This window comes from Phoenix dactylifera, chromosome 10 (genome assembly GCF_009389715.1).
Source record: "Phoenix dactylifera cultivar Barhee BC4 chromosome 10, palm_55x_up_171113_PBpolish2nd_filt_p, whole genome shotgun sequence".
Lineage (NCBI taxonomy): Eukaryota > Viridiplantae > Streptophyta > Magnoliopsida > Arecales > Arecaceae > Phoenix > Phoenix dactylifera.
This window is the reverse complement of record NC_052401.1, coordinates 4,714,584-4,737,618: the sequence shown is the minus strand read 5'-3', so window position 1 is coordinate 4,737,618 and position 23,035 is coordinate 4,714,584. Positions and strand designations below refer to the sequence as shown.

General features: G+C 36.5%; 3 protein-coding genes across 3 annotated transcripts; all 3 read left to right on the top strand.

Moving 5' to 3' along the window:
• The first annotated feature begins 2,241 nt into the window (after nt 1–2,241).
• Nucleotides 2,242–2,703, top strand: LOC103708586. Its single transcript, XM_026805200.2, has one exon. It carries the CDS (start codon nt 2,242–2,244, stop codon nt 2,701–2,703), a length of 462 nt encoding a protein of 153 aa, XP_026661001.2.
• Nucleotides 2,704–6,419: 3,716 nt separating this feature from the next.
• Nucleotides 6,420–10,243, top strand: LOC103708587 (protein FAM136A-like). Its single transcript, XM_008793595.4, has 3 exons — nt 6,420–6,662; nt 6,935–7,072; nt 9,733–10,243. Exons 1-3 carry the CDS (start codon nt 6,534–6,536, stop codon nt 9,910–9,912), a joined length of 447 nt encoding a protein of 148 aa, XP_008791817.1. The 5' UTR covers nt 6,420–6,533; the 3' UTR covers nt 9,913–10,243.
• Nucleotides 10,244–12,873: 2,630 nt separating this feature from the next.
• On the top strand, nt 12,874–20,355 carry LOC103708588 (60S ribosomal protein L5-like). The gene is made up of 9 exons (XM_008793596.4): nt 12,874–13,024; nt 14,159–14,228; nt 14,313–14,404; nt 14,505–14,631; nt 14,722–14,801; nt 14,894–15,010; nt 18,707–18,841; nt 19,663–19,832; nt 20,019–20,355. The coding sequence occupies exons 1-9, from the start codon at nt 13,022–13,024 to the stop codon at nt 20,140–20,142; spliced, it is 918 nt and encodes a 305-aa protein (XP_008791818.1). The 5' UTR covers nt 12,874–13,021; the 3' UTR covers nt 20,143–20,355.
• Nucleotides 20,356–23,035: the final 2,680 nt, after the last annotated feature.

Sequence of the window (23,035 nt, the reverse complement as noted above, 5' to 3'; positions counted from 1 at the left end):
TAGGTTTATTTCTTTGCCACTAACTGCTGCTCAGTTGCTGATCATTGCTCCTCTAACCAGCAGTCAAGTCAATAACCCACTTATTTTCTTGTTGGAGAGAAAGGCTTTCTTTTTCTCTCTTCTCTCTCTTCATCACACACTCCTTATTTCTCTCTCTACGTGGATTTTTTCTTTCTACGCTCTTTGAGGTTGTTGGATCCAGTAAAGGGCTCTTCCTAATGATTTTGATTGATCCTAATGAAGCGGGTCCTGATCTATGGTCGCCAGATGGTGTACCGGCCCCAACCCCGGCCTAGGCGAGGTACCACTAGATTGCACCATCAATATTTTTTATAGTGTTATTTGCATTCTAATATAATTTTTAATTCATAATAGATCAATTGTATGACTTATATCGAATCGATCGGGACGTCAAACATTACCGCTTGGCCAACCCTATGAGGATGTTGGAACTTAAAGTTTTTATTTTTAAAAAATTATGGTAAAATTTTGATAAAAATATAATTTTTGAATATTAGTCTCCGAGAGAAATTTTCGAAATTAATTGGATCTGTTGGTTGATTTCACTTGCAATATAACTAATGTAACTCTCTTTGTAGATTTATCGGCAAATTGTAAAATATTTTCTATACAAAATTATTTACAATTTATGAAATTCATGCTTAGTATTTTTAATTATTAAATATGCCCTTATCTAGAATATTAAATAATTCATGATCAGAAGTATTGATTTTGATATGAATTATACTCGATTAATTTTCATGTCGCATGGCTTTATGAACTTTTTGATTTGGAACATGAAATATATTTTTGAAAAAAAGAGTTTTGAGTCAAGATGGATTTGAAATCGCACCAAACTATGTCTCGATACTCTATGAGTAGAGCTTGTATATTGGCATTTTGATATTTTGCCAATGGGGGTTATACAATGTTACCTCATTATCCTGCTGGTGGGGGTTGTATGCTAGCACTTCAATACCCTGCCAAATGGAAGTTATACATTGGCACTTTGATACTTTTGGTTAGCCTTTCACACTTCTTTCAAAGCATATGGAGATCTTGAGTGTCCTGAAGCACCCAAGTCTAATTAATCATTTCCCTTTCCTCCCTTTCTCCACTTCTTTTTCAGCCTTTGGACATAACACCACCACCAAGGGAATCATGATGCCATCCATTGGCAATTATCAATGTCTAAGATATGCATATATTTAGTCAACATACTTCCTACCAAGGCAATGAGAATGTTCCCCATCTAACTAGAGGAGGAAAATGATGGGGATGAGATGTAATGCTGCAAGCTTTTGATTCTTTATGTGAAAATGCTGCAATTACTAAAGCAATGCTCTTTTGACTCTTCTGCCTTCCCCCTTTTAAAAATTGCTGTTTCTACTTCTGTTTCAGCATTTAATCATAGTTAACCATTGTAATCCTTGGAGCTATATAAGAATTATCATCACGACCTTTTCTATTTGTTTTTTCTCCATAGATGTGTAGCTTGCATCGATCGAATATTTCAGTCACAAACAATGGTCCCGGGCCAATTTGATGTTTACGATCGATCGATCTTTAGTGTTTGTGGTCATGCCGACAACATTGGCCACTGGGGTCATTGGATTTGACCCACACTAGCTTTGTTATACAAGATCATGGGGCCTAAATAGCAGCTATACTAGTGAAGGAACCTGCTGTGGTTCATATCTAAAGGAGTCGATGGGGGCCATTCAACTTTTTTTCTGGTGGTGTTCAAATCTAGTTTTCAGCAGTCAGCTCTTATCACTCCATTGTAAGGAATCCTGCCAAAGCAAAAGCATGCTACAATAAAGAAAAGAAAGAGAAAGTAAAGGACCACATTGCCACTGCAGAATATCTTCACAAACTCTAGTTCAAGCCACACCACTCTGTTCCACAGATGAACTCCATCACTCTCATCCTCCAACTCTCCCATGTTTCTCCACTCCTTGTTCATGCAAGATCAAAAGATTCAACAATCAAGGCAAGCAAAAATCCCCATTATCTACCTCTTCTTTTATATAAGCAAGCGTTTCATGATGTAGATTATAACCTTCATGCCTAGTTTTTTGAATTTATTCATAGTATTAACATCATAAGTTTTTTTGGGCCGGAACAACACTTGTTCTCTGAATGTTTCACTACTAGCATAGACACCTCTGTCCTTGTCTTCTTGGGTTCATTTGGTCACTGAGATGCTCATGTTTCAGAAAGCCGTGGTACCAAAGAGTGATGGAGATTGTGATTCTATGGAAGCATGCAACAAAGTCTCCAGTAACAAAATCTGATGGAATTCCAGCAAACTACAACAAACCGAAGCTAAGGAAATGTACTTCTCTGAAGGTAGCCTCTTCATTCACTCGAGTCTGTCTTTGTGCTCCCATCTCTTCCTACAACGAGGTGTTTCGAGCCGACGTCCGTCAAAGAAGGAGCTGCAGTTTGTCGAGATCGAAATCTTTTGTGGCTCCTGATAGAGTCATGAACGCAAGAACGTCGGTGGAAGGTCGGAGAGTGTTCAGGGGGAAGTCGTTAACCGACGACACCTTGATGAGGAGATTTGTGGTGGAAGAGGAAGCAATGATGCAGCTGAGGAGGAGGAACCAGATGGAATTCATGAGAAAGAGGAATGCCATGAGAAGGAAAAAGCTTGGGCCTAGTCCTCTTAGAATGATGGTAATGGCTGGAGAAGAGTAGATCTTAATGGTATCTCTGTTTTAACTGTCCTCCTTGATATAGGCATGTAGCTTCTGAACTCCTCCAAATGGAGCTTGCTTTCGTTGCTTCATAAGAACATGATATAAAAAGAAATTATCCTTTTTTATTGGACAGAAAAAAGGGGTGAAAGTGTGCTTATTACTTCATGTTATCTCCAATCTATTAGTTTTTTTTTTCCCCTTCTTACTCTCTTGTCATTGATGCTTCTAATAAGCATCACAAAAACAATGAAAAACTCAGTTTTAGCAAGAAAAGATGGTTAATTAACCATGTAGTAGGATTTTTTTTAATAGATTTTGATTGAAACTGAGGTGAGAAAGGAAAAATTTAAAGATAAAAGGGTGTCACCTTTGCCGGCCGTTAGTTTTGAAATTTAGCATGCCGTTGGGTATCTGTCCGGTTTCTCCGGTTTCCGAGGTTCATGATTTGTCGGGATCAAATTATGATCTTGGGAGTTAATTCCGGCCCATGGTCTCGGCATCAAGCCTGGCCCAATAAAAATAATAATTCTGGCCCACTTTTTTTTTTTTTGGTGTTTTTTCTCCTTCTTCTTCTTCTTTTTTTAAAAAAAAGAGCTGGCCCACCTAAAGCTTGCTAACAGCCTGAAATTTGGGGTGCATGTATGCACTACTGGACAAGATTAAGTTGACTAAAGTGTTAATATATTGTTTTAGAGCAACAAAAAAAAAAAAGAGTGTTAATATGCTGTTGGAATTAGCAAATTTGTACCATTGTTGAAGCCATCTTTCCATGACTACAAAGTTCTGCTTTTCACTTCACACCTTGAAAAGTGCTTGATGTAAGATAAACATGCCTACATCTGAGCTTGATTGATATGCACAGCTAACATATATGATATTGAGTCCTAAAATGAGTAACGCTAGGTCTTGGGATTCAGATAGGGCTGAGTTTTTCAGCCTGGTTGAGATCGATTTACATGCATAATCTCCAACTTCTTACAATTTGTTCCAATATTTGATCATCCAGAAATATGGATCTCATGAGCCAGAATCTCTTAGTCGAGTCGATGCCGAATCAAGTAATTGCAGGCAACCAGATATGATATTGAATTGATATAGGGGGAACGAATCGATAATATTGCCGCTTTGAACATACTCTAGGTATGTATTTGGATTATAAGATAAGTAAAAGATTAATGGTCTGCATGCTAGATTCTGAATATGAAGCCAATTAGGACTATATAGCTATATTGTATTGCAGAGAACAGAAAACCAAACATTGAGGCCTGCAACTCAGAATTTCATCTATATTCAACAAATTGTCAAAATAATCCTGTCAGCATTCTAAGACAATTAAAATCTAGTTTTTTCAGTCTACCTCTGCCTCCCATCTCTTCACTTGGGGATGATAAGATCCATTGGTATTAATCTTACACCCACTGCTGTGGAGATGGTTCCCATGATATGTGCATATTTTGCGATCAATCTTGCACTACCTCAGGAGAAAATTCTACTTTTCCATATTAACCATTACAATATGGAAGACAAATTACAAAAGAACTGATTATTTTTTAAATTTGCTAGCAGCCATTCACCTTCAAACCATGCATCTGAGTATGGGAACTCCCTCCCATCCATCTTACATTTCTTGCCACACCACCGTAGCATATATGCGCTCAAAGGAAGAAAAAAAAGCCCAATATATCCACAATATTCTCCATAGAAACGCTTTAGGCTCCGTTTGGAAAAGTTATTGGCAACAGAACTTTCAGAAGTAGCACTTTGGGAAATAGAGCTTTTATAGAAAACTATTTATTGTTTGGTAAATGGTAACTACATTTCTAAAGTACTGCGCCACTTTAACATGTATTTGGTAAAGAAATTGAGAAAGTACTTTTGGTATAGTACATCATATAATATTATACAACAAAGCATAATAAAATACAATATATATTAATACATAAATATATAATATAATATAATATTATTATAATATAGTAATATGATATTCTATACTATAGCATAATAATTTAATATAATATTAAATTATTGAACATAACATATCAATGTATTATAATATAATGTAATATAATATTATATTTATAGTATAAAACAATTATAAAGATATAAAATGTTTATTAATGTAAATTAATTTTCATAATATAACAAATTTTCTAGCTAAGTGATAAAATTGGTTATATAATTATTAAAGGGATATTTTGTGTAATTATTATATTTTATCACGAATATTTTGGTCAAAAAAATAGCTTTCTGACCGGGACTAAAAGTACTTTTTCAGAAAGCTCTAAAATAAAGTTTTTTTTCCAAAAAACTATTTTTAGCTTTATACAAAAGCTAAAATAGCTTTCCGAAATTTTTACCAAACATCCTTATTTTATCTAAAAGCACTTTTGGAGGGCCAAAAAGTGCCAAAAGCTCCCCCAAATGGAGTCTTAATCCTGAAGAAGTATGAATTTTTTGTAACTTTTGCTACTCGTGTCACTTATCATATAAACAAGTCAAGAGGTTTAAGGTCAAAAATATAAACAAATTTAACTTTGTTAAGATCTTATCTTAAACCCGGGCATTAAAATCTATCCGATACGAGACTATTATTTCTCAATACCCTCTCTGAGCCGGATGGACTAAACCTGTAACGAGGGGCAACAGGCTCTGATACTTTGGATAGTTGGGTCCAAAAGTATCTAGGCACTACAATAGTTCTTAAGCTATTCGATGTGAGACTATTATTTCTCAGCAAGTCTCGGCTTCACCCCTAACATCACATGTCCAAATTCAACAATTTGATGCACCTAGTCTAGAAATAGATAAGTAAACAATGCCCTCCATCATAACAGGAGAAAAGCCCGGAGAGTTAGATATAACTCATCATTCACCCTCGGTCGGATCCTCTTCTATTCAGAGTTTAGACTTGGAGAGATCCAATTTATCAATCATAGACTTTCATATATTATACGATGACTGTGATTATATGCATCATATTGATATATGATATATAGATAGCTATGATTGAAAGACTAGGTGTTTGCTATTCAAATCCGAATCACAGAGGACTTCAGTCAACTTCTAAAATTTTAATGATGGTTAGCTAAACATAAGGTAAAAGATCTCATGTAACTTTGGATCAAATAAAAATTTTTCTCTCTTTACATTTCGTTTGAAAATTTTCTATTAGAAAAAAATCAAGTTTAAAAATTGATTCAAACAGTGAGGGCCCGTGCGGACGTGTGTTTAGTTCCACATCGGTTATTCGCTGGGTAGATTTTGGGTACTTATACAGGATCAAGGAACCCAAATAATACCTTCTGGCTAGCCATTTTTGGTAAGCTTCTGGATTGTTACAAATGGTATCTGAACGGACCCAGCCCATAACCTATGTGGACTAGGAGATACTACAGCACGGATTTATTGGGGCTGACTACGGGCCAATCGTGGTGTTTGTGATTAGATTTGAATAGATATGAATTCTTAGCCTGACGAGGACGTCAGTCCCACATCGTTTATTCGCTAGGTAGATCTTGGGTACTTATACAGGATAAAGTAACTTAAATAATAACTTTCGGCTAGCTATTTTGGATGAGGTCATGGGTTGTTATACAAACATTACCTAAAATGGAAAACAGGAATGAATTTGACAGGGGTTTGGCTTGCGTAGCTTTAAACCGTTCCGGAGGAGTATCGTAACGGAATCCTCTTCACCGAGAGCTCTCCAAACCCCTAGCCTTTTCGCTCCTAAAAAGCGGCTAATAGGACGAAAACGGCGACAGAGCCCCTCTCTTCCTCTTTTCTTAGCAGCCAACCAAGAGAGATCGAGGGAAACAGAGAGAGATGGATCACGTAGCGGCAGTGGAAGAACGAATAGTATCCGATAGATTGAGAAGGAAGCTCGAGGAAGCGAACATCGCGGCGCAGAACCAGCTCTCTCCCATCCAAGACCACGTCAACTTCACCCTCCAGGCATCTCTTTTCTGCTTTCACCCCTTTTTCTCGATCTATCTTATTTTTTTATACTTTTTTCTCATAAATATAGTGCTTCCTTTAATTTAACTAAAGCCCCCTCCCTCCCCACTTGTTTTTTTTTTTTGTGATGCCAGTTCTTCTCCTTTAAGCAGTATTTTCTTTTATTTCAACTCTATTTCTAAAAGTTTGTAACTTGCTTATTCAAATGGATTTTTTTCCCTATTTATTAAGATTTTTTGACAAATTGTTAAATTGAATGGGCATTGCAGCAAGCATACTTCAAATGTGCATATGAATGCTTCGATAGGAGGAGGAGGCAGGAGGATATAAACAACTGCGTGGAGCATTGCAGTGTTCCGGTTCTCAATGCCAATAATCTTGTCGAAACTGAAATGGCCAAATTTCAGGTATTCTTGATTTTGTTCTTCCTTTGCTTCAATAAGCCAAATTGACTTCTTTGATTTTTCTTTGATTGACATATTTGCTGTTGTTTGCTATGAAGATAAATTTTGGCGAGTTGTGGTGTCTTGTGATTAATAGTTTGAGTTGAGTTGATTGTTGGGGATGGATGATTGGGTGCCTAAGGTTTTCATTATTGCGAGATATCACATGCTTGGTTCCAAAAAAGGGAAACAAGAGAAATTACAGCCGTTAATTTGGGGCATTGGACTAACACTCCAGAATATGAGTAAGAAAACATTTCAGCAATTATGATGGTTCATTGTAGCTGTCGATCCCTTAGTTATCAGAAGCGGGTGTGGATGTGGAAAAGCATGGGTAAGGGAAAGTGGCTCTCATAAAAAAGGAAAGGAGGAAATGCTTAGAAAGCAGGTGCAAGGATTAGTTTATGAGGAGATTTCGAAGCGGATGCACTGCTCTAAGTGGAAGATTCCTGCTACAAAGGTCAATCGTAATCGTAAATTTAAATCGTTGGAGAAGATGAAGCATGGGTCCTTGTTGTATCTAAATCAATGTATTGCAACAGGACTTGTGAGTACTCAAGACTTGGATGATGATATAAACATAAATGCAGGGGCTTGAAGCCAATTATTTGATGTTTTGAGGCTGCAAAATCCCATCTTGGGTGCAAAAGACACCTGTGGATATGTCTATCAACCAGGATGGGCAAGTATAGGAAATTACATTTCTGGACCCTTTTTGAAGTTTCTTAGTTGACTTCTTTGAGATGCAATCAATCTGGACTTTTGGTGGAGGATGGTCCAAAGGCAATTGAACGAGTAATCTTACATTTGGAGCAAAGGGATATAGTATGCGCAAGATGTTTGAAGAAGGAATACAAGGTCACTAGAGGAGTAAGGGGGACAGTTGATAAAAGTATTTTATGCAAAAGATGTGTTTTCTTTTTCAAATTGCAGGTTCTATGCTTTTAGGACTTTTGCTTGAATTATGTAAGTCCGCACTTGCATGCATCAGATTAGCATTGGATCAATGCAAGAACTCTCATTTCTAATTTTAATAATTATTCGTTGTTCTTATTATACTTCATTTTCTTGTAAAAGATGCAATAATTTAGAAATGGGAGATGTAAAAAGGGTATTATTGGAGCTTGCAATATCTTTTGATTGCATGCTTGAGTATAAAGCATGTTATAATTCTAATATAGCAATTGATAATGCAAGCAGAACACTCTTAGGTTAAATATTATCTTAAGTTAACATATCTTATATCTTTCAGTATATATGTGTGTATGTATAGAGTTTTCTTTTGATTTTCTTAGTTATTCAGATTTTATAATTTTTACCACACTCAAATATTACTCACTTAGTAATAGTGTAGTGCCATGACAGTACTAGCTAGTGTGATTTATATTGGTCTTATAAACTTTTAGTATTTAGGATTGTTATATTGCATTTGTAACAATTTGACTAGTCACAAATTTGTATGGAACAGTTTGTAGAAACACCTCTCGTACCTTTTTTTCTCCCTCTCATTCCTACCTAACCTGCTACGTCCATTTCTATCTCCAGAGAAGAAAAAGAACCAGCTTCTTCTTGATACTGCTGATTGGAAATTCTCATCTCATCTCATTTCACTCAGCCAAATCCAAACTCTCAAATTGGTGCATTTGAAGCCTCAGATACCAAATAGGTGTTTGCACAGAGAGATGGACAATTTCATTTCTCCTCCCTCTTTTGATTTCTTTTCCTCATAAAGCACATGCAATAATAGCATGACATATAGGATGTGGTTCCATATTCGAATTGATTTTAGGAGAAATATAATTTTTAATCAGAAAAAACATTTTAAAAACTGCACCTGGTAGGTGGGTAGGCCCAATGGCCTCCTAGCACTGAGCTGTTAGGCAGGTGCCTAGAGGTCAAAGGGGACCCAACATTAATACATTTAAAATCTAATGGTAATGAGAAACATAACATAATAAATTAGTTTAGTGAGCCAATGGGAAGTATCAACTTAGCAGCATTCAACAGTAATTTATAAGTCAATATCATCCTCCATTAATTTTCAGTTCATTAAATTTCGTCATTCTGAACATTGGTTCAAACAATGAACAGACACACAAATGGGATGTTTTTTTTTTTTTTTTTTAAAGTATAGCTGTACAAAATAGGAGAAAATTTAGGTTGGTGAATAATACGAGATCTGGATTGTAGCTTCATACCGTGTTTCAACTTTCAACCATGCAATAAAAGAGTGAAGAAGTTTGGAACTTTCAACTTCTAGTATGTACTATGGAGAGTCTCAAGGTTGTATTTTAGCAAGGTTGTTAGTTCTTATGACATTATTTCACTTGTGAAGATAATATCAGGGATCTATCCATGCAAATATCAATTTTCAGCCTATGGACTATGAACAGAATAATACTAGCATCAAAATCATTTTGCTTTGTCTAATGCTCTAGTGGCCATCTATGAATTATATGACAGTAGTAGGATGCTTTGTTATAACTTACATCTTCATAATATTTCTTTGATATTCATAAGCTATGAATCTACAACTATGTAAACACTGCAATATCAGAACAAGTACCATGCGCTAGCTTTTTCCCCCTGTCATTGCAACTCAACTTATTTCTTTTCCTCTTCAGGAACGAATGAACCGGTCTCTAATGGTATGCCAAGACAAGTTTGAAGCAGCAAAACTCCAGCAGATTAAAACAAGTGCCATGAATGACTTGGAGTCCTGTGTCAATCAGGCCATTGACGACAATATAAAAACTCTTCCTCACATTGCTGACCGTATCAAGGCCTCTCTCTCTATCAGTTGAGAGTTTAACCCAGTTTGCTTCAATAATTCAGAACATCATCATTCAAGATAAAGATGTGACCAATTCTTTTCAGAGACTTTGTAATATTGAGATATCTTCAGTAGAATTTTTCAGCTGCAGGCTGGATGGGAGGTCGGCTATACTTCCAAATGAAGTGGCTTGAGAAAAAGTATCAACTCATTAGACTCATTGTTCATCCATGTACTTCTAAAAACTAATACTTATCATTCATCTTTCATATCCAGACACAAGATGATTCCAGATGGGCTTATGCCATAAATTTTGTGGTGGCTTCTTGCAAGTGGCTTTATTGAAAGTTATTTAAATTTAACACCAGTGTTGATTTTTTATTAATAACTTGTTTTCATTGTGACCAGAATATTTACATTTAATTATGTGGATGTGATATTCTTCCGTGTCAGTTTCCAGATTATTAGAAATGGTTGCAACATTGCTTGTAATCCTGATGAGGAAACCTTTAGGATGAATGGCCTTTCTTTCATGGACATGAGATGGCACAAGTGTATATGCTTGTCCTTAGATTTGGTTCTTGATAATTGAGTCATTCAGTAAATAATGCAAGTTTTTGATGCTGAGTTGGTAATACTTAATTGGATACTAGTAGGTTTTCAGTTTTCTGATCATCTGATGGTAGTCGAACTACTGGTGTTAATGATTTGTGAGCATGTGAACATCTTTTGGCTGCAGTGTGCATGACACTGTTAAAACTCATTTGTGTGCTTCACAGATAACCATGGAACAGGGCATACTCTGTTACGTTGGATTGCATTGGAAGATCATAAGCATGCATAGATTTCAAAGGAATTGATGGCTCTATGAACTCATTATGGCTGCATTGATGTCAGCTTCAGCCAGGAGATGCTGCGTCGATCCAATTTTTCACCACATTGGTGTGCTCCACTAACTAGTCTTCAATGTGGTGCTCCACTAATATTACAGCTATTTTCTTCAGTAGTAGTGCCTAAGTTGGTCTCCAGGGCTCATTCTCTGAAATGCAGATGCTTGAGATGAGGTGTTGGTTGATGTTAACTTCAGAAAAAAGCAAAACATCTTCAGCAAGCGTGAGGCTGGCCATCATTGGGGCCATTACAAGCAAGTTCGTATCCCTCCACACTCCTTATCAAGCAACTTGGTATACGAATTGGAGCTCAAAATTCAGGATAAGGCATTTGACTGGCAACAGAATGAGAAGTGCATCAGGATGTTGTGCCTTTTCTCAAACCATCTTTCCAAATAACACAAAGAAGGCAGGTGCACCAAGAATGTTCAGCAGAAATGCCCAGCAAGGGGGCAAAAACACTTTATTTCTGATAATGAGCAACACATGTATTACTAAGTTAAAAACTTGATCCATCAGTTATAGTGACTTTTGCATGGCATCCTATATAGCTATCATAGCAGAGAACATATCTCTGTATTATTAAATACTCCACATCCTGTTCCTTCTCTTAGAGCATCATTCCAGCAGCACAGAAACTGTTCTTGGACCACCTCTTTTCTAGCATGTTTTTGCAGCACTAACAAGGTAAGATAAGAAGAAAGGAGGGGATCCAGGTGAGGCAGCTGTTTCGGCCTCCTTTCCATTCAAATGTGAGTCCATCTCCTTTGAATATTTGGATTAGATTGGGTTAAAAGCTCAAGTAGTACCAGTTACATGAAGCTGGACTGGTTAAAAGCTCAAGTGTTACCAGTTGCAAATTGGTTGAACTGGTTAAAAGCTTTAGATATGAATGCATAATCACATTCAAACTAAGAATTTCTGTGACTTTGAATACAAGGTTAGTGTGCACCATTTAAAGAACTTTCCAGCTGCCTCGGAGCAGTTCTATTGAAGCCCGGGTAGAAAGCAGTTCAAACTCAAGCCATGCCCCTCCTTTTTCTTAGCTAACAAGCTAGAGTAGGCATTGAGTGCAAGTTTGGACACAAACATATACCACACCATTGGCCAGCCTCGCTCTTGCCATGTTCCTCTCTTCATTGTGACACCTTGTGCTCCATCTTCTCCTCAAATCATCTCGAAGTAGCTTTTCCTAGCGAAAAAAGTTCATATTTCATGCAAGCTAAGCCAAAGTCTGGCATGTCTCAAAAAATCAAGTTGAGTTGATTTTAGCCCTTGAGGTGGATGTGCAGCTGCTAGAACTCAAATAATTCAAGTCGTCCACGCTACACCAAGCTTATCACCAAGAGATTTTCTTCTATTCTATTTCAGGTGGGCATGAGAGAGAGAAACAAGCATAATGTGAGATGCCAAAATCATGGAAATATATGTAATTATCACACAATGGAACTCATGTAGGGAATAATTTTCATGTAGTTACTTACCACATGGACATTTATGTGCATATGTTCACAAAGAAAATTGCATCCAACCGCTGTATTTTTTCCGATTCGTTATGCACTAAATGCAAAAATTAGCAGGGTATATGGATGATTGGTGATTGACTTGAGGAAAAAGGCAAAGTGTATGCATCTGTTTGTCGGATAAGAGGCTGGAACTTGGATGGCAAACTTGAAAGTCAGCTAAAAAAGTCCCATGAAAGATATTTAAACATTATTATTTTATGAATCTAGTTAATATTATGTCGATAGAAATACATGAAGGTATGCCATATCAGTCTGAACCAAACGGTACGAATTATACTGTATCATACTGATTAACACTTGGTATACCAAAAAAATTCTATACCGTACCATATCAATACTGTACTAGTGCAGCACTGATATGAAGTTTGGTATCGAGACGTCGAGCTTTCGGTTGGATCATGTCTGAGATTTAGTTTGTTAGCCCAATCATAGATTGCATCCCGTATGGAAATCCCATGGTCCCACCGTAACCCTTGCCTCAGTTGTAAATTTTAACAATTGTAAGGCCATTTATATAATAAAACAACCTACTAAATTAGTAAAATGCCCACCAAGCCATTGCGCGAACGATCTGGACCGTCGGTCCGCGAGAAGGAACCATAGCCGTTAGATCTGACTGCTAGGGTTTATAACCCGAGAGGCGCTCCGTCGATAAAGCCTCCTTCTGTACTCCCCTTCACTGCCGCCAAGATCGAATCTCGCAGCGCCGAACCGGAGGAGCGCGATGGTAAGAGCCCTCAATCCATCTCGCTCTCTCTTCTCCATGCACACTATGGTTTTGGGTTCTTACTCGATTCCGCATTGATATAACATCTAGGGTTTACAACTCTTGTCTCAGATTTGCTTACTTTCCGCGTTATTTTGGAGATTCATGTTCCAGGGTTTTTGGATAGATTTACGGAGCTTTCAGGGTTCGTTGTTGCACCACAAAGTGGACGCACTTTTCCATTTACAATGTTACTAGGAGTTTTTCTTTTTCGTGGCGCTTTTAATCTATAAGATTTACTGATGTACAACCGAATTCATTGGGCGTGGGCTTTCTGCTTTTAGATTTTCGTGTTTTTTTGGGTTTATGAAGCCCGATTCGTTACTTAGGGCTCATAAGGATGGATCTCCTCTCCCCTTTTTTATTCGTTTGTTTATGGGTTTTGAAATAGTTTCTTAGGGTTACCTTTGTTGGGATCTCCTTGTGATAATAAAGGATTTCAAGTGCATGTCTTGTGTGTGATCTCTTGAATCTTTGAATTAGTTCTGGACGGTTTTGACGTGCCTATATACACTGCAGCTTGTTTTTTAAAAACTGGAGTTTTTTTTGCGTTTTTTTCTCCTGTGCTTTTCTTTTTAGCCTCAGGTTCTCAACTCAAGGAGTGTTTTTTTTTTCGCTTGTTTTTAATTGCTAGTTTTATGTGTATGTATATACAATATACTATTATGTGTGTCTTATGTACCTCAATGCCAAACATCTGTTGTGACTGGGTAATTGGTTCATTTTCCTTCCAAAACATTGCACTTATTTTATATCAATCTTTCATGCAAGACAATGTAAGTTTTCAATCTTCTTTTGGACGTTATTTTTCAATTTCATTGACCACACACACACACACACCTCTTTGGGTTATCTATTAGGTGGACGTATGATACATGTATAGAAGAATAATCCTTTCATAATGAATTGCATCACATTATAGCTGTTAACTGTCTCCCAAATATTTGTTGCTATTTTACGCTGTACCTCTATTTTTTAGGGTATAGACTTGGGCTAAATATGTTTATATACAACAAATATTGGTGATATATAGAGTTGAGTTTCATTTTCATGTTTTTGTTAACTCTTTGCCATGTTATGTTATGTGATGGCCAGGCCTTTGTCAAAACCCTGAAGACTAGGGCTTACTTCAAGCGTTTTCAAGTGAAGTTCAAGAGAAGAAGACGTATTATGATAGTCTTGCTTCTTTGTTCTGTTCTATTATAGGTTTAGATTATTTGTGATGATGTCCTCTTTCTTTACAAAACAGAGGGGAAGACTGACTATCGTGCAAGGATTCGGCTGATAAATCAGGACAAGAATAAATATAACACACCCAAGTATCGATTTGTTGTTCGATTTGTATCCTGAAATGACATGTTTGTGATTGATTACTTTATTCATTTTTAATTGTTTTGGTTGATGATAATTATTCTAAATCCTTCACGAGTTATATGATTAGACCAACAAAGATATTACTGCACAAATAATATCTGCAAGTATTGCTGGTGATTTGGTCCTTGCAGCAGCTTATTCCCATGAACTCCCTCGATATGGGCTTGAAGTGGGTCTTACCAATTATGCTGCAGGTACTTTTACAGTGTATTGTCTCCATTCTTCATTTTCATTTTATCGTGGTGTAACTTACTGAAGATTTATGGTTGCTATTATCAACCCAGCTTATTGCACTGGGCTTCTCCTTGCTCGCCGTGTCTTGAAGATGCTTGAAATGGATGAGGAATATGAGGGAAATGTGGAGGTATAGAGTTTGGTGTTTAGTGATGTGGATGAGTACTTGCTTTTTGGCATCTTGTTAAGAATATGATGTGGACTGATACCTTTTGTTGGCAGGCTACTGGTGATGATTTTTCTGTTGAATCTGCTGAGAGCAGGAGGCCATTCCGTGCTCTCCTTGATGTTGGCCTTGTCAGAACAACGACAGGCAATCGTGTGTTTGGTGCTCTCAAGGTTTTCTTATCTTTCTCCTCGTCATTTACAAAAAATATTGTCACTAAATTTCCATTAGTACAATTTTATTGTGATCATATGGAAGTGTAAGTGATAGCAGTTCCTATAAGTAGCGTATGCTTGTTTGCATGAAAGATCAAAAGATTGGGTTGAATTTTCGTGAAGAAGTCCAATTCAAAGGAAGCCCAAGTGGTTGGATCAACACCATACTTTCCTGACTAAAATTAAATCCCACTGTGTCAATGAGTGGTTCATGCAATTGTTTGAGCCTGTATGCATACTACCCATGGAAATTTAAATTTGTGGTACTTATTCTGACAAGATATGACCAATTTGCAATTCTAATGGGATAAAGTTTGCATTGCTGATGTGTTCCATTGTATCAATCTTTCAACAAACTCTTTCAAAATTTGTTTTTTATGAAATTATATTTATGATTGTTAGACAAACCATTATTAGAAAAATTGAAATTTGTCAATGTGAAAATTTTTTGCTGCCAATATTTTAATTATGGGAATTATTAACATAATATTTTTTGTTAATATGATCATTAATAAACTATAAATGTTTGAAAAACTGGTCTCCCAAAAATCTTTATATCATGTTTTCACTTATTTATGACAATTATTCTCTATGTCCTAGTTGCCATGCAGTACACATGCCAAGGTTTTCTGACATCATTGTAGTGATTTTGAGGCATCTCCGTTGCAATATCTACAGATGTATAGGCAATGGCTGTTACAAATGTGCTCTGACTATTGTGATGTTTTTTTTATCTCGCTAACATTCATAGAATCGTATTTTATGCTCTTCTTTTTTTATGGACTGTAAATAATTTATTCTATTGTAATATGCTTTGCTACATCTAATGTTTTATGATATATTAACTGAATATTTTAAATGCATAATTGCCATAATATTATTTTTCAGTTTTAGAAACCATCATATGTTGTTAAAACTAGTAACATGTATTATTAGATCACAAATTTTAATGCAAATCTGTAGGTATTTGCACTTTGCATCTTCATGATCTATTATAGCTGTTATGACAGCAGTGTAGTGGTTTTGGTGAAGAGCCATCTTAATGGAAATAACATCATCATTAAGGCCCTGTTTGGGGGAGCTTTTGGAGGGCCAAAAAGCACTTTCTGGTCCTCCAAAAATAATTTTAGGTCAAAAATGGTGTTTGGTAAAATTTTGGAAAAGCTGTTTCAGCTTTTTTGGAAAGCTGAAAACAGCTTTTTGGCAGAAGTTCCATTTTGGAGCTTTCCGAAAACGCTGTTTTCAGCTTTGTCGGGAAGCTGTATTTTTGAGTAAAATACCCCCATTTAAAAGTTCCTTTTTCCTCCCAAAATTCTCCATCCCACCGCCTCTTTCTCTCTCACCATCCCCTCTCTATCTCCTTCTTCTCCTCAATGCCGCCGGCCCTCCTTTTTTTTTTGTTTTGGGAGGCAGCCCGTGGCTGCCCACGGTGGCAGCCATCACGCCGGCCACCTGTGGCTGCCTCCCCAGCCGCCGCTGCGGCATGTCGCCCATGCCACTGCGACCCACCACAGCAAAAAAAGAGGAAGGGGCAGCCATGGCCGTCGCCGCCATGTCCGCCGCCTCCCCGGCAGGCGCTACGGCCCGCCGTCCCGGCCCCCTCCCGAGCCCCCCCTCCCCCCATGGTCGTCGGGGCCCTCCGTCCCAGTCCCCTCTCAGGCCTCCTCCCGCGGCAGCTGCCGCCCGCCGTCCCGGCCCCCTTCTGGCACCGCTGGCCTCGCGGGAGAAGAAGAAAGGAGAAGAAGGAAAGAGAGGAAGGAAGGAGAAGAAGAGAAGAAAAAAGAAAAGAAAAAAAAGAAGAAAAGGAAAGAAAAAAAGAGAAGAAAAAAAAGAAAAGGAAAGAAAAATAAGAAAAAGAAAAAAATATAAATAAATATGTAAATGAATGAATGAATGAATGAATAAATAAAGCTTCTTTGATTGTTCTATTCATGGATAGTTTTGCAGTTCCAGGCGGATCATAGAATTCATAGTTAAAATAATAAATAAATATATTTCAATGAAATAAATAAATAAATAAATAAAAATAAATATTTGTAATTATTTAACCAATTTTATTACCTAGCTAGAAAATTTGTTAGAGAGATAAATGGTCATTAAAAGAGTGAAAAATTAATTTACACTAATAATTATAATATTTTATACATTTATTATGATATTATACTACAAATATAATATAATATTATATTATGTTATGTTAAATAATTTAATATTATATTAAATTATTATCCTATAGTATACAATGTTATAGTACTATATTATAATAATATGATATTACATTATATTAATATTATACTATGTCATATATTTATGTATTAATATATATTATATTTTATTATGCACTATTGTATAATACTAGTAATGTCCTTTATGGTCATTTTGTCATACAAAAGTACTTTCTCAGTTTGTTTATCAAACAAATGTTAAAGCGCCACAGCACTTTAGAAATGTAGTTACCAAACAGCAAACAGCTTTTTATAAAAGCTCTATTGCCAACAGCTCCCCCAAACAGGGCCTAAATCATGCAACATGCTTTATAGAGAAAGAACATTTCTTGTCTTGAATTTTTGGACTTAATTAATAATAAATTGAGAAGTTAAAAGAATTATACATTTCTTATAACATGGTAAAAGAAGAGTTGATGCAATTATCTAGGTTTGCACATTTCGAATCATGGTTTAAATGAGAACAGATTGCACCATGTTGAATTGGCAGTCTTTTGTGTTGATATTATTTTCAATGATGATTATACCCAAAAAAAAGAAGCTGGAATCAGTGCATTCCTTTCTCGGAATGTCTACAAATGGAAGTGGTTCAACTTTCATCTAAAATATAAATAATTTGTCTCATTTTCTAGATGGTAGAGTTTTGATAGTTACTATCTGTAATTCTTAGAATGTCCAGATCCAAAATTCTATTTACCATAGTTTTTATCTTATAATATATTATTCGGTCCATGCTTTAGTTATGCATTTAAAGATATTTCTCCATTTGTTTACACATTACATTGATAAACAATTCATTGTTCATAAAATTTTAAGGTTATAATGATACTTTCTTTATTCTTCTAAATCTTTTTTTTATTTAAAAAACAATTATTTTTAGTTTTGACGTGTTTTACTGATTCCATTCTTTTAGTCTAATTGGAAATATTAAAATGTACTTCAAACTAAATTTATTAAATTAGCCTCATTTTTACGTGGAAAGACAATGGTGACTCTTGCCATGTCAATCTCTGAAACTTAATCTGATATATTGATTGAAACAAAGACCGTACATTCTGGGATTGAAAGGTTCATCAAAATCAAGGATCTGAATATTCTTAGCTTAAAAGCCATGCTTTTATTGCATTGGTAAAGAGTTTGCCTTTGTATAGCATGTCAAGTTCATCACATATGTTGTTCCATTGTTGGAAGTTCATAATGTAAATTAAGATGGAATATGTCAGTTTATCCTGAAGTAGTGGATATGCATATGTACAGATAATCTCATATAACCATGTTATCATGTGTTATCACATTCTTTTATTTAAGATTTATGATAGTTCAGATCCAGGCTTCTTAGATTGTGCTTATGGGCTTAGTGGAAGTGGATATTGTAGTGAAGTTTGAGTTGTGTTCATCTTCGGTTAATTCTTGCTCTTAATGACTGCAGGGTGCATTAGATGGTGGTCTGGATATCCCTCACAGTGATAAGAGGTTTGCTGGTTTCAAGAAGGATGAAAAGCAACTTGATGCAGAGGTTCACAGGAAATACATTTTTGGTGGCCATGTTGCCTCTTACATGAGGGTCAGCCTTCATTTAATTATATGCCTTACTCCTTATTTCCGTCTTCCCTACCCTGTTTATTTTTAATTTTCCCTCAAAAGTTTCTGGACTTTAATGCCCCTTCATTGAGGTAAATGTTATTTACGCTCTGGTACAACTAATTCTTCATTTTCTTTTTGTCGGTTAACGTTATCCAAAAGAAAAGGGACCAACATTTTGTTCCAACTTTTTATTGGTGTGAATTTGTGCTGATAAAAATATGCTAAAATATGCTACCTGCATATTTTATCCATCTATATTATATCTTCTACCATGTTGGTATTACTATTCTTTGCACTTGGATATGTGAACATGATATATGGTGTTGTGGATGTGAGGGGTCAGAGAGTTGGTGTTGGCTTGTGATGTGGGCTTTCAGGGTGACAGTAGTTCATGTATAGGTTAAAAATAGACTATATGTGGCACAATGTAAGCTCAAAGCTGCTTAATGTTGTACTTAGATATGCGAATGTGATACATGGTGGGGTGGATGTGAAGGGGTAGAGAGTTGGTGTTCGATTGTGATGTGGGCTTTTATGGTGAAAGTCCATGTCGGATTGTGGCACAGACTGAGCTTGACCCACTTCATGTGCACGCATTTAATGTTTTTGATGTGGGCATGTGGGGTTTATGTCAAGAAAGGGTTTTCTGTGCTTGCCGCTTGGCAATGTCTATGTGTGGTGTTTGCTTATACATGCCTGTATATGGACCAGGTCTAACATAATGATTGTCAAGGAAATTTGGCTGTATCAGTGAGCCAATTAGATTGTTCACTAACTCTGCTTATCATGGTAACGTACCAGATGCTGATGGAGGATGAGCCAGAGAAGTACCAGACTCATTTCATTGAATATATTAAGAGGGGTATTGAGCCTGATGACATGGAAGAGCTATACAAGAAAGTTCATGCTGCCATTCGAGCAGATCCAACGTTGGTGAAATCCAGTAAGGAACCTCCAAAGGAGCACAAGAGGTATGGACCCTAAGTCACATGCATTCATAATAGTTTGGTTTTGATGAGATGCTCCTCACCTGATGCACCACCATTCTGCCATGCTTCAATTTGAGTTTCCTAAATATAATATTAGGAACTGACCAAAGGCTATTGAGCTACAGATGCTTCCATGTTGCACCCCTTTATTATTTGTTTTCTTGGCAGGTTTAACTTGAAGAAGCTGACATATGATGAGAGGAAAGCCAGACTCATTGAACGATTGAATGCCCTCAACTCAAGTGCCAAAGATGATGCTGAGTATGATGATGATGATGATGATGATGAGTGAAAGTCCAGAGGGGTTTAGGTTTAAGATTTTGATAGCCTGTATCAGTTCTGGGTTTCTACACTTTAGTGAAATTGGAAACTTAAATTTGCTTGGGCAGAATTTTGTTTATTGTGTCAAACAGTGTCTTGGATATCTTGCTTTTCAAGTTCGAGAGTTCTAAAATTTTGTTATGAGGTGTGGTTGGAAATTTTTGTTCCTCGAGTATCGTGCTTCGATATGCTTCACTTATAGACTATTTCTTGAGGTCATGATATCTGATGATGCATCAGGTTAGTTTTACCATAACCATTGGTGGTTCTGAGATCTCCTGGAATGGTATTTAGGGGAAAGTGTGTATACCTCAAGGCAAATTTAATTTGAATGAATCAGTGTTGGGTTTATACTTGGTAGAGGCGTTAGCAATTGGTAGAATGATGTTAGGTTCTCGAGTGGAAATTTAAATTCACGAGCAATTTTTTCTTGTGCTTATGCTTGGTTACTGGGTCCATACTCTTTGAGGCACAGGTCTGGTTAAAAGTCCAGACTAACAGGGGTGAGACAGGTTTGAAGGTGAGGCTCCGCCTAGGTTTGTTTTTTGGTGGTATGCAAGTAGTTTAGAGATGTAGAACTCATCCAAATTGCTTGGATTATTAATGTAAGATTTACATCATCTAATTCGGAAAAAAAAGTGCAATTGTTTTAAGAGTTTTACCAAGTGTAACTTGATCTTGGCCAAATTAAAAATCCTTAAGCTTTTATTAATTTGGCCTCGAGAGGCAGCAGAATAATTCATGTAAAATTAAGAATTGCAGCGAATGTAGCAGAAGTGGTTCCATCTATTCGCGGCGATAAAAATAAGGTAAATGAAGGTTCAACAAAACATGCTCGAGTGTCATGGGAAGTATTATGCATTCGCTGGTGCCTGCATGCTGGCTCCATGCATGTATTTGTTATGCATCATGGGCTTATAATGAATGATTATATATACAGTCGTTATTCCTCATAACAAAGTACAATATAACAATACGTTTAGGTTACAAAATGCAAACTCAGGTGTGCACACAAAATTCAGCATTTATGCTCCAAGGTACGTGCACATGCAAAGGCTTTTTTCAGAATATCTTTATGGAACACTTATCTTCTGGTATGTTCCAGCAATATACAGAGTGTACAACTTTTGGCATTTTAAAAAATGAGGACATATTCTAGAAATACAGGCAATGGTTTCCTGAATATATTGATGCCAATTCTGTGCCAGAACTAATATTTTCCATGGCCTTGATTTGAAATTTCTGCATCTTTGCATGCATAATAATTTCCTTTGCCAATGAAATCGTTGTTCATGATTTAAAAATTAAAGACCGAGTGCACGTGTTTGGCAGGTTTAAAGGCTGAGGAGGAAAAGATGGGAAAACTCATGACAATATTTAACGATAAGTAATATGGCCCTCATGATTTGCTCACCGACATTACTTCTCGCTGATGGTGCTCAGCACCATGGCCAACCTCTAATTCCTGAGGAGTCTGGATTGAACTTTAAGAAATTCAGAGACCAGTTGCCACTGAAAGATTTAATGGTAGATAAGCTAACTAAGATAGAGATACAAGTTACAGGCTACATTTTGCAACTGAAAATAAGAACAGCAGCAGGAAGCATTTGCACAGAAAATGCCTATTTACTGACTCAGTTCCATCAATCTTGCCTTTTTTTTTCCGAGTATGTTAAAAGGCTTTGTTCTGATCTTAGCCAGAATAGTTTATCATTGTATCTTTGAATTGGTTGTCTTCAATGTGAATATGATATGTCCGTATTTTAATTTTATTTTTTTTTGTGGAATTAATATTCATGAAATGCACAGAACAGTATTTTACATTTTAACTGCTTGTGCAGCAATGAAGTTGGATGGACAAGCATTGCCTTTATTGAGTAATTGAATGCTCTCAGCTTCTTGTCAGTTCTTAGGGGCAGATGCTGAGTGTAAAAATCTTATGAGAGAGACATCAGGGAGCATGCATCAATGCTGGGTCGTACAATTCAGGTATGATCAACCACAATAAAAGGAAGAAACAGTAGCAACATTACTCATAAATGCTCTCTTGAGAGAAGGGAAACCTATGGAGTTTCATGCTCTATAAAATGTTGGCGATAAGCTAATAGTTTATATTGGCTATGTGCAAGACAGATGAAATGGCTGTTAGTACGGATCCTTTTGAGTTGGATTTGGAACAAGGAAGAGAGGGGGGGAGAAGAAAAGGGGTCCAAGGTTTGGAACAAAGAAGACAGGAGCAGTAGTCGTACGTGGTCGAATTTCCATCTTCAGGTTGCGCCGCCATGATCGAATTTTGCGAAGGCCGACCACGGAAGCATCTTCATTCAGCTATTCGTGTTTGGGGAGGTGGAGGAGGTCTCAACGCAGTCCGTGTTTGGGGAACGCTTTTTTTCTGATGGGCGTTAAGGTGAACCGGTCGCGTCGAGATCATCAACATTTTCATGGATCCTGGTCAAAGTTTTTTTTTTTTTTTTTTTTTAATATCAACCTTTTGGATGGGCTGGAAAAGAATTTTGTTTTTTTAATAAAAAATCAGCTTTTATAATCAAAAATCGACTTATCTTGCAGTATCTAGCTGCATGCTTGAGCTAATCCTCATTACTTTTATTGCTTTTATCTTTAAAATTTAGTTAATATATTGAGAATTAATCATGGTTCCATTACGACAACCACAATTTAACCTCCGAGGTCTGTTGGTAGATTCAAATTTGAGTCATAGATGAAGATACATGACAGCAATCGCCATTACGACTAAACGTTCCTCCAGAGTGCCAGTAACTGTAAAAACATTTCAAAATTATTTTATTGATGATTAACTAATAATTATATTTAGTAAAATATCTGATATTGTGGTCTATTTGAAC